The sequence below is a fragment of the Leopardus geoffroyi genome, chromosome A3 (genome assembly GCF_018350155.1).
Source record: "Leopardus geoffroyi isolate Oge1 chromosome A3, O.geoffroyi_Oge1_pat1.0, whole genome shotgun sequence".
In the NCBI taxonomy this organism is placed as follows: Eukaryota; Metazoa; Chordata; class Mammalia; order Carnivora; family Felidae; genus Leopardus; species Leopardus geoffroyi.
Window position 1 is genome coordinate 138,309,564 of NC_059336.1, and position 11,032 is coordinate 138,320,595.

The following is an 11,032-nucleotide window of genomic DNA, read 5'->3' on the forward strand; positions in this document are numbered from 1 at the left end:
CATTGAAAAAAAATTAAAAAAAAAAAAAGTTTATTTTGAGAGAGAGAACGGGGGGAGGGGTACAGAGAGGGGGAGACAGAGAATCCCAAGCAGGCTCCCCGCTGTCAGCACGGAGCCTGACGCAGGGCGCAAACCCACAAACCATGAGATTGTGGCCTGAGCTGAAATCAAAAGTCGGACGCTTAACCAGCTGAGCCACCCAGGCGCCTGTTTTTCACATTTCAAAACAGTTGCTACTGAAGGACCCGTCTCCTCTGCTTGATTCTGCCTCTTGGCCCACGAAGCCCGAAAGACCCTCGCAGAGGAAGCACGTCGCTGGCACGGGCTCACACCCGTGGATGGGTGGCGGGTGTGCGGGCAGGGCCGCAGGGAGGGCGACCATCTGTCTTTCAAAGCATCTACAGATCCTTCCCGAGCTGCCCACTTCGGGGTGATAAACTCCGGTTGCATGATGTATTTCTTGGCTGCTGCTGGCTATTCTGCTGGAAGAAGCAGTTCAATTTCAAGAGACTTCTTCGCTTCTAAGGAGGATTCCCGGAGGGCAGCACTGGTCACAGGAAAGCGATGCGATGCGTGCTGTTCGTGTCTGCTTCTGCCTGCTCGGACCCGCTCTGCCAGCGAGTGCCAGGTTCCGCGGCCGCTTGTCCTGCTTTTCCACAGTATGGTTGTTTATACGGACATAAAACAGCTCCCTCTCTCCTCCCCAATAGTGAAAAATAAACAAGGCTCCTGCTTAACGTGGAGGCCAACGAACGGTGACACACGACTGTGCTGTGCTGCCCTATGGTGGCGGGGGCGGGGGGGTGGGGTGGGGTGGGGGCGACCCTGCAGGTACTTAGTTCCAGGAAGCGGTCATTCCCCCCAACCGCCGCATGCTTTGCAGGGAGCTCAGATCCCAGCCTTGCTCTTTCCTGGCCGTGTGACCTTGAGCCAGTTATGAGCCCTGCTTGCCTCAGTTGTCGTTAAACGTCGGTAGTAAGGGGGCCTGGGTGGCTCAGTCGGTTAAGCGTCGGACTTCAGCTCAAGTAGCGATCTCACAGTTCATGGGTTCGAGCCCTACATTGGGCTCTGTGCTGACAGCGCAGAGCCTGCCTTGGATCCTCTGTCTCTACCTCTCTCTGCTCCTCCCCTGCTGACACCCTCTTTCAAAAATAAATAAACATAAAAGAAACGTGAGGGCAGGTGAGACCACATGTGGGAAGCCCACAGAAGATTACCCAGCGCACAGCATTATTTTCTAGAGAAGGAGATTTGATTTGAGTTAGGAGGGCAGTTGTAGTGATGTTGTGGAAACTCTGGAGTGCTTCTCATAGCCTTTCCGCTTTCATTCAGCAGACGTCCTTTTGTCGCCTGTCACATACCAGGCACTGGTGCCTGGAAGACACACCCTGACCCCAAGACACAAGTTGTCATTGGCAACACACATGTATTCGTTCAGCAAGTACCAAAAACATGGGACCGACAGTCCTAAGGTGGAGGCTGACATTAGCCAAATACAGCATTACAGACAAGCACCAGGAGTGTGTGAAACAGGGAGACCTCCCAGCCGCGCGGGGTGCGGTCAGAAGGCCTCTCTAGGGAGGGGTCCTAAGCGGAGAAGGGAAGCGCGCAGGGGAGAACGGTGTCTGCAGGATGGAGGGAGGGAAAACGCACTGGCAAAGGCCCCGAAGTAGGGAGGACAGCAGACTCAGACGCTGAGAGACCCGCGCGTGTGGAGGGCAGAGAACAGGCGGGGGGCAGAGGCTGGAGAGGTGGTGGGCAGCCGGGCGGTTGGGAAAGGAGGGCCAAGCAGACAGGTGACACAATCCCGTTTGTGTTTTTTAATACACGCTCTGCATGGAAGTGTGCAGCCACAGAAACGGAAGCAGGGGGTCAATTTCAGTAAGTCCATTTCATCAGGCAAGAAAAGAGGGCAGAAGGACCCGGGATGGGGTAAGTGAGTGGATGTGTGGTGTGTTTGGAGGTCAAAGCGACAGGATTTGCTGCTAGACTTGGCTGGATGCTGAGGGGAGGGGAGAGGAAACACAAAATCCCTAGACGTTTGGATTAAGGCACTGCGTGGCTGGCGCTGCTGTTCGCTGGGTCAGGAAAGGCTGGGGAGACACGGCTGGGTGTGCAGGCGCTCGACTCCGTTTCGGCTGAGTTAGGTCTAGACACCGACCATGCGTGTGGTGATGCCAAGTTAGACATGGAGCCTGGTCTCAGAAGAGGTCCTGGCTGGAGACAGATGGTGGGGGTCAGTCATCGATGTGTACTGCACCACACGAGCACACCTACAGCGTGTGCGGATACAGGACAGCACACGGAGAGCCCTGGGCACCCCAGCACATTGTGGCCACGCCACGGAGAACCAGGAGGGAGCGGAAGGGAAATGACAAGAAATGTCTCGGGAAGGGAGTAGGCAACTGTGACGAACTGACTGAGGACAGAAGCACGGACTGGACCTGGCAACAGGGGGGCACCGGGGCTGCCTTGTGGGAGCGGCCGGCAGGGACTGGCGAGCTCTGCAGCTCTACAGGGTGGGCTAAGGGGAGGGCGTGGGGTGAGACCACCATCAACCACCACGTTCCCCGCAGCTTTGTCACGAAGCGCAGAACAAAACCGGCAGTGATGTCAAAGGTGGAATCCTGGAGGACGAGCTGTCGCTGGTGGAGCTGGAGAGGCGGGCTCTCCACTGTGCAGTCGCTGCAGCAGCAGAACGGACACGAAGTAAATGCGTGCCTTGTGTACAACTTGGGGAAGTTCTAGAGTGGACTAGAGCGGTCTAGTTTAAATCCCATACCTTTCCCAGTTACTTGATTCCCTGCTAGAGACCGTGGTGAATGGCTGAAATAATCCCATCTTTCCTGGTTCACTGCTTTGAAAGAAATGAACCTTTCTTTTCTTTTCTAATCTGCTAAATTATCAATTCAAAGACTGGTAAAGGGAAGCTTGTTTATTTCTCCTAGGACGTTAAGTCCTAACCCTGGGAAGGGGGATGGGCGGTTTAAAAATACAGGGTCGTACTGTAGACCTGCTGCAGTTACAAAGAAGGGGGGAGGGGTTGGAAAAGGCACAGTCTCCTGAGTGACACCTGTCCTGCGTGGTGACTTGACCTGACCTCGAGCCGTGCTGGGTCCCACATCAGCTAAGTGGGTTGTGATAAAACCACTTTTTTTGGATGGCATTTAGTTTCCTTCCTGTAAAATACTGTTTGTTTCACAAGATTCTTCTGGCTGTCCAGAGATCGTAGCACCCGGAGCCACTTGCAGAGAGCTGGAGGACGCTGAATTTTACCTGCGCCCCGTGCACCCCGAGAGCAGGGCAGTAGGAAAGACTCGGGACGCCCCGTTTACCTAGGACGAAGCCAGACTCGGTGCGAATTCCGTCTGTGTCACCCACGCGGTCCCCGCTGAGCGGCAGCAAGTTGACCCTTGGCCCTGGGGCAGGCTCTTCCTCCTGGTCACCAGCCCCGCCCCCCCGTTGCACCCCCTCCCCGCCCGCCCCGCTCCCCGCAGTCCCCCTTCTCTCCCCCACGCCCCGCCCCCTCCGACGGGCGCGCCGGCCCCGCCCCGCCCGGCCGCGCCGGGGCAAGGGCCTTCCCCGCGCGGCGCGCCCGTTCTTCCTGCACCGCGTCCCCGGCCCGGCCATGGTGCAGGCCTGGTACATGGACGAGTCGGCCGACGACCCGAGGCTGCCCCACCGCGGCGACCCCTGCAGCCCGGTCGGCCTGGAGCAGCTTCGCCGGCTCGGGGTTCTTTACTGGAAGGTACGCGGCGCGGGGGCGGGCGGGGGCGGTGTTCCCCCCCCACCCGCGCTCCCCGCACACCCGAAGCTTCGGCGAGTGGGGACCGCGGCCAGGACAGGGCCGGGGGAAGAGCTGCGCATGCTCCTACAGGGGGTCAGGGCTCGGGCGGTCGGCGGCGCCCGGGGCACGCAACGCGCACTGGGTAGCGGGGCTGGAGTCTAGGCGCTCCGGGAGCGGTGCGCATGCTCACGATCCGGCCGAGCGGCGGCGTGCGGGGCGCTCAGCGCTTGCGCGCCTCTAGGGGCCTGGGCGTCCTGCGCATGCTCGGCGTCGCCGCTGGGTGGTGGGCGGCCCGGGCGCGCTGCGCATGCTTGCAGAGCGGTTGTGGGGGGAGTCGGATTCCCCGCGAGTTGTCGGGGCGGGGGTTTGGGGTCTGTGGTCTAACGCGGCGGGTGGGTTCGCGGCGTTAGCGGACTGCAGCGGGCGAGAGCGGGGAAGGAGACCTTGGGCCACCCAGGGTCTCCTGTGCGGTGCGCCGGCGGCAGGTGTGCCCTCCTGGCGAGGTGCACGCAGGGGTGCGGGGTCTGGGGGGGGGGGTGTCTCGGCAGGACCGCTCTCCCCCCCCTTCCGCCACCGCGGGCTGCAGGGCCCCGGCTGTCGGAGTCTGCTGTGACGTCCGCTCCCGCGCGCGTGCTCCATCTGGGACCGGAATGGAATAAAGCCTGATTTGTTTTGTAGCGACGCTTTACCCCCGGTGGACAGGCTCGTAGAATGTTCCAGCCTAACAGCACTTTAGACCTCATCTGGTCTCTCTTAGATAAAGGAGAAGCAGGTCTTCTTGGTACCTCTGGTTGAGCAGTGTTAACGTTCGTTTGTTCGTTCTCTCTCTCTTTTCCTTCCTTCCTTCCTTCCTTCCTTCCTTCCTTCCTTCCTTCCTTCCTTCCTTCCTTCCTTCCTTTTCTCTCTTTTCCTTTTTTTCTTTTCTTTATTTTCTTTAACTGTTTAACTGTTTAAGTAATCTCTACACCAGACATGGGGGCTCGGACTCACAACCCGGAGATCAGGAGTCGCATGTTCTAGGGACTGAGCCAGCCAGGCGCCCCTAGTAGTGTTGACTTTCAAAACAGAACTGCCCCGTTATTTTAGCAGTGAAAATGGGTTTATTTAGGAATAGAGGATTGCAGTCCAACCTAAGCAAACCACAGCAAAGCAAAACCGTGGTCAAGTCCCCTAATAAATGAGAGGAACAGTCTTTTATTAAAAAGGTGGAGGAGGAGTTGGGAATGCTGTCGTAAACAAAAACCCCTCTGGAGTAAACTGGGAGCTGGAGCGGTGGCTTCGCGGGGCCGTTGCTGGGGTGGGAGGAAACCTGCAGGTGTAGTGAAGTAGCAGCCACCTGCCAGGCGAGGCTTCTCCTGGTGGGTCGGCCGTTGACGGGGAGCGCGGGGCGTCGGAGCGCCCCCTGCCGGCCTCCCCCTCCTTGGTAAACAAGGCTCCTTTGATTCATTTTCACATGAGCCAGTGTAGAAGCAGGGCTGGCCTTCTCCCCATTAAAAGGGCTTCCTCTCTACTAAACGGTTTGCTTTTGTGTCTGTGTTAATGTTTACGGAGTATTTGTCTTTTCCCAGGCTAAGGTTAAAACACTCAACCTGCTGGAAGGTACCATTTTTGAAACAAATGGTATGCAGTGTCTGTTACAGAGGGAAATTTTGTTTTATCGTAAAATCAATTATCTGCAATGTAAACAATCGGAAAGGTCAAGTTACTGTGCTTTGGGGGTTTCATTCTGCTTTTTACAGCTTAGAACAAGAATGAGATATTGGTCAACTTGTGAAAGTATCCAAGTGATAAAATACGACATTTTATTAAAAACATTTTTTTTTAATATTTACTAATTTTTGACAGAGAGAGAGAGACACAGCATGAGCGGGGAGGGGCAGAGAGAGAGGGAGACACAGAATCCGAAGCAGGCTCCAGGCTCCGAGCTGTCAGTGCAGAGCCTGATGCGGGGCTCGAACTCAGAGATTGCAAGATCATGACCTGAGCCGAAGTCGGACCTCAACCGACTGAGCTGCCCAGGCGCCCCTGAAATACTACATTTTAAAAGGCATCTTTTAGTAATTCCATGGGTCAAACCCAGTTCCTCCTGCCTTCTGCTTCTGCTGTGGATAAGTCAAAGGGCTGTAAAAATTAAATTATGTTTACTCTGTGGTCTTTGTGTCCTGTGTATTCTTTTTTTTTTTTTTTTAAAAGTTCATTTTATTTATTTTGAGAGAGAGGGAGAGAGAGAATCCCAAGCAGGCTCCGCACGCCCATCAGTACAGAGCCCGATGTGGGGCCCGAACCAGCAAACCGTGAGATATGACCTGAGCCGAAATCAGGAGCCAGAGCCTAACTGACTGAGCCCCCCAGTGCCCGTGTCCTGCGTATTCTTACGTACTGTCTTCGTAGTAACCATTCTTGATCATCGGGAACCGACGGACCATTTTTCTTGTCTGCTGTCAGCGACACAGCAGAGTGATACAAAGCTCTGACACACACCATTTGAAGTCGATCGGTGCTGTGCACATCCGGGGTGGACTGGATAACTTGGGGAGTCAGCTGTGCAGAAATTAATGTATCGATGACTAGTACTTGAAGATATTCTGGAGTTGGGGGCGCCTGGACGGCTCAGCCGTTACGCATCTGACTTCGGCTCAGGTCATGATCTCACGGTTCATGAGTTGGGAGTTCCGCATCTGGTGAGCTCGGGCCCCGCTTTGGGTGAGCCCCACTTCTCTCTCTCTCTTTCTCCCCCTCCTGGGATTCTCTCTCTCTCTCTGCCCTTCACTCACTTGTGCCCTTTCTCTCTCTCTCTCTCTCTCTCTGTCTCTCAAAAAAAGGTATTCTGGAGTTTGTTGTTTAGTAGTTGTGATGAAATGTGCATTCTATCGCAGTGTAGGGCCAAGGATACTAAATTCATTTCCGATAGTTTGAAGTAGGAGTGCAGACTAATTCTGTCTAGAGTCCTAGGGGAGGGCTTCATGACCAACGTGTTGTTAGAATTGGGCCTTGAAGAATAGATAGGATTGTGATAAAATGGTGAAGGAACTTTCAATTAGCAATAATCGCGCCTCGGATAAACCTCCTTGGCTACGATACTGCCACTGCACAAAGCTTGGGGAAGGAACTTTCTAGGTGGAGGAAGCCATCAGGAGCAAGGATGCGGGGATGTGAACCATCAGGTGTCTTTTGGAGAAGCAGATACTCTTATTCGTTGGTTTGGGATGTAGATTAAACAACAACAGGGAATGAGGGGCGCCTGGGTTGCTCGGTTGGTTAAGCACTGACTTCTGCTCAGGTCGTGATCTTGCAGTTTGTGAGTTCGAGCCCCGCACCCGGCTCCATGCTGACAGTGCAGATCCTGCTTGGGATTCTCGCTCTCCTCTCTCTTTGCCCCTCCCCATATCATGCCTTTTCTCTCTCTCTCAATAGATAAACTTTAAACATAAACAGGGAATATGGACAGAGAAGAAGAGACACCCAGGGCCTCATGATGGAAGGCCTCGCATCCCAGGGCGGTGCAGCCCTTCAGAACAGGAGTCATTTCTGCCCAGGGACACGACGGGCCAGAGACGTGCTGTAGAGAGATCGGCCAGACCTGCAGAGGGCTGGCGCTGGAGGAATAGGATGGGGGGCGGGGGGATGGTTGGTGCCCTTGGACAGGCTTGGCCACTTTACCTGGGCTCCTGGCAGTGGGACTGGAACAGTGACGTAGAACCCGCAGGAAGGACTGCTGGGGGGAAGGGAGCAGGAGTTTAACACAACCGCGGCCTCTTCAGCTGGTACAGAGAAGATGGGGAAGCCCTTAAGAGAAACAGGGAGGGCGGGGAAGGAAGGTTAGGTTGTGATTGACAAAGGACTCGCTGATACATTTGGAATGTGATCGTTCTGGAGATCCAGAAAGAGATCCTTGTTTACTTGCATTAGTGTGACCTCTTTTTTGTTGCCGTTTAAACTCTTATAGCTTGATGCTGACAAATACGAGAATGATCCAGAGTTAGAAAAGATCCGAAAAGAGAGAAACTATTCCTGGATGGACATAATAACCATATGCAAGGATAAACTACCAGATTATGAGGAAAAGGTAATGGAGTTCTACACTGCGTGAGGAGGAATCATTCTACTTACTACTAGTGAACACAAGCTCTTTTTTTTTTTGCTTTTTTTAAATGTTTATTTAGTTATTTTGAGAAAGAGAAAGCAGGGGAGGGGCAGAGAGAGGGGGAGAGAGGACCCCAAGCAGGCTCTGCGCTGTCAGCACAGAGCCCGACGTGGAGCTTGAACTCACAAACCGTGAGATCACGACCTGAGCCGAAACCAAGAGTTAGAGTCTTAACTTATTGACCCACCCAGGCATTCCTTTTTTTCCTTTTAATGTCTTCATTTGAGTTTTGTATCAGAGTAATGCCGGCCCATAGAGTAAACTGAGAAGTGTTACCTCCGTTTCTGTTTTTTGGAAACAGTATGTGTACAGCAGTTTTATTTTTTCCTGAAATGTTTGGCAGATTAACCAGTGAAGCCCTCTGGGCCTGGAGCTTTCTTTTTTAAAGTTTGTTGTTTTTTTTTTTAATTAAAAAAAAAAACTTTTTTTTTTAATGTTTATTTATTTTTGAGACAGAGAGAGACAGAGCATGAATGGGGGAGGGGCAGAGAAAGGGAGACACAGAATCCGAAACAGGCTCCAGGCTCTGAGCTGTCAGCACAGAGCCCGACGTGGGGCTCGAACTCACGGACTGTGAGATCATTACCTGAGCTGAAGTCGGCTGCATCACCGACTGAGCCACCCAGGCGCCCCCCCACTTTTTTTTTAAGTTTATTTATTTATTTTGAGAGAGAGCGAGAAAGAATGTGAGTGGGGGAGGGGCAGACAGATGGAGATAGAGAATCCCAAGCAGGCTCCATGCTGTCGGCACAGAGCCTGACGTGGGGCTCAAACCCACGAACCCTGACCTGAGGATCATGACCTGAGCTGAAGTCAGATGCTCAACCGACTCAGCCCCCCAGGCGCCCCCAGAATATTTCTACTTTTATGAAGGGACCCTGTCCACCCCAGTCCTTTGAGGGCTTTGAGGGTCTTTGAGGGCGGGGTCGGTGGCTGGACCTGTGCTGACTTGGGGACGGGCCCCGAGAGACGTGGCGGTGTCCTTCCTGTCTAGATCAAGATGTTCTACGAGGAGCACCTACACCTGGACGACGAGATCCGCTACGTCTTGGACGGCAGCGGCTACTTTGATGTGAGGGACAAGGAGGACAAGTGGATCCGCATCTCCATGGAGAAAGGAGACATGATCACCCTTCCCGCTGGCATCTATCACCGCTTCACGCTGGATGAAAAGGTAGGATCGCTGTGTTGGGTTCGCAGGTGTCCGCGCACGGATGTCGGGAGCTCGCGGCGCTGCCCTCTCAGCGGCGCCCCTGCCGCTCCGGAGCTCGTGAGCCGGGGCCCCAGGTTCCCCCCGGGAGAGGCCGGCGGGAGCCTGGGGGCCACACGCCATCTGCGGGCCGTCGGGAAGCTCCGGCTTTGTCCTTGGCCGCACATGTGCACACACGACCCGCGGTCCCCGGGAGGCCAGGCAGGTCAGCAGGAAGGGATCCCGCTCCTTTAAGGAGAGAGCATGTGGTTGAGTGTAGGGGTGCAGCTCGGAGGGCGTCTCTAGGTCCCTGCTGCTCTGTCGCTTTCCCGAGCGTTTCCGTTCGGAGCGAAACTGTAGTGCGATACCAGTCCTGGCGTGAGGATCGGCCGTCGGCACGGAAGCGAGGTCGCTCTCTGGTTGGGGTTTGGGCCAAACCCGAGAGGTAAGTATGGTTTCCGAACGGAAACTAAAGGCATGTGGTGTAAACCCAGAATTCTGGAAGGGCGTCAAGCGGACGGCTTCCTTTGTCCCCCGCTGCCCAGCCCTGTGCGCTCCGGCGAGTGTGGGTATTGTGTCCTCCCGGCACAGGACATGGCGGCCTCTACACGAGGTTCCGTTTCCCTTCCCCGGGTCCGCTCTCAGATCATTTCCTGGCCGTGGGTGGGGGGCGGGTCCTTCCGTGCAGCCGCCCGGCTCCGTCCTCGGACGAGCCCCAGACCCCCGCCCGCCGGCTTATTCCACGGTCAGGACGATCCCTCCCGCTGGGCGTGCAGACCGCTCCCTGTTTGCTACGGTGAACCGTGCTGGGACTAATAACCTTACGCGCTTGTCACTTGCACAGGTGTGACTTTGTCACCAGGGTAAATTCCTAGAAGCGAGAACGGACTTGAACGGCACGTACATTGGTAATTTGAGGGAGGGCGCCGTCCTCGCCGGTGTTGAGCGGCGCGGGGCCCTGACGTTAGGAGAGCGGTGCCGAGGGGAGCGCGCGGGCAGGCGGTCAGCGCGGGTCGCAGGAGTGGGCTCAGCGCTGGACCTCCGCGCCCCGTGCTCTCCTGGGCACGCGAACTTGGGGCCCCGGCGGCCCATACCTCCTTTCGGAGAAGAAACGTGGCCGCGTGGTTACGACGCAGGAGCAGGAGTAGACGCAGCCAGGGAGGTCACCCTGAGGGCTGGTTTGACAGCTGGTGTGTTTGTGTGTTTTCTAGAACTACGTGAAAGCCATGCGGCTGTTTGTGGGAGAACCGGTGTGGACGGCGTACAACCGGCCGGCCGACCATTTCGAGGTTCGGGGGCAGTACGTGGAATTCTTGGCGCAGACGGAGTAGCGGCGCCCCGGGGGCCTCGCTCACCCTTCGCCCTTGGGGATGTCCCGAACGCGATCCCAGCGGAGGACCTGTCCTTCCTCCTCGCTTTTCTGCTGTAGAGCGGGGGCCACGAGAGCCTTCCTCCGCGAGGTTATTTGATCCGAGGGCGTTTAATGAGAGGAGCTTTTTATACGAGTGATTTTTACATGTTAGCAGCTCTGGGAATGTGGACAAATCACATTTTACGTAATTCGAGATTGGCGGCCGGCAGCCACGTGTCAGCGCGCACGGTCGATTTTCCCGCAGACGAGAGCACCTTCCAGATGTGAGTACTGAGCCGCCCCGCCACACCTGGCGCCCGCACAGTAAGCACGTGTCGGTCGACGCCAGGTCTGCCTCGTAAGCGGGTGTCACGGTGGATGACAGACTGGCCAGCTAGAGGACACTTTTCTCCCAGAACTGGGTGGAGACTGCGGTCGGGGGACACTCGGGGTTCCTTGTGCCCTTTCTTGTTGGAAACAAAGTAGCTGCCTTAATTCTGTGCTCTGGGCTTGGAGTCCTTATTCGGGAACATACCGGTCATTAAAATCACCGTTCAGATA

The 11,032-nt window shown here is 55.5% G+C and overlaps 1 protein-coding gene, 1 long non-coding RNA gene and 1 pseudogene across 2 annotated transcripts; 1 reads left to right on the forward strand and 2 right to left on the reverse strand.

The window, feature by feature from the left end:
* Positions 1-1,800: 1,800 nt before the first annotated feature.
* Positions 1,801-3,498, reverse strand: LOC123581670. Its single transcript, XR_006703921.1, has 2 exons — positions 3,336-3,498; positions 1,801-2,685 (listed from the first exon to the last, which is right to left on the reverse strand). It is a non-coding gene; the product is annotated as an uncharacterized LOC123581670 (long non-coding RNA).
* A 34-nt stretch (positions 3,499-3,532) lies between these two features.
* On the forward strand, positions 3,533-11,032 carry ADI1 (acireductone dioxygenase 1). Its single transcript, XM_045447858.1, has 4 exons — positions 3,533-3,748; positions 7,734-7,853; positions 8,926-9,105; positions 10,332-11,032. Exons 1-4 carry the CDS (start codon positions 3,629-3,631, stop codon positions 10,449-10,451), a joined length of 540 nt encoding a protein of 179 aa, XP_045303814.1. The 5' UTR covers positions 3,533-3,628; the 3' UTR covers positions 10,452-11,032.
* LOC123581815 lies at positions 6,802-6,885 on the reverse strand (annotated as a pseudogene).

Excerpts from the sequence above, each read along its gene's own strand:
- ADI1 (XM_045447858.1), top strand. The coding sequence starts at position 3,629 with ATGGTGCAGGCCTGGTACATGGACGAGTCGGCCGACGACCCGAGGCTG. Across the intron at positions 3,749-7,733 it reads TCGGGGTTCTTTACTGGAAG|CTTGATGCTGACAAATACGA; the intron begins GTACGCGGCGCG and ends AAACTCTTATAG. Across the intron at positions 9,106-10,331 it reads GCTTCACGCTGGATGAAAAG|AACTACGTGAAAGCCATGCG; the intron begins GTAGGATCGCTG and ends TGTGTTTTCTAG.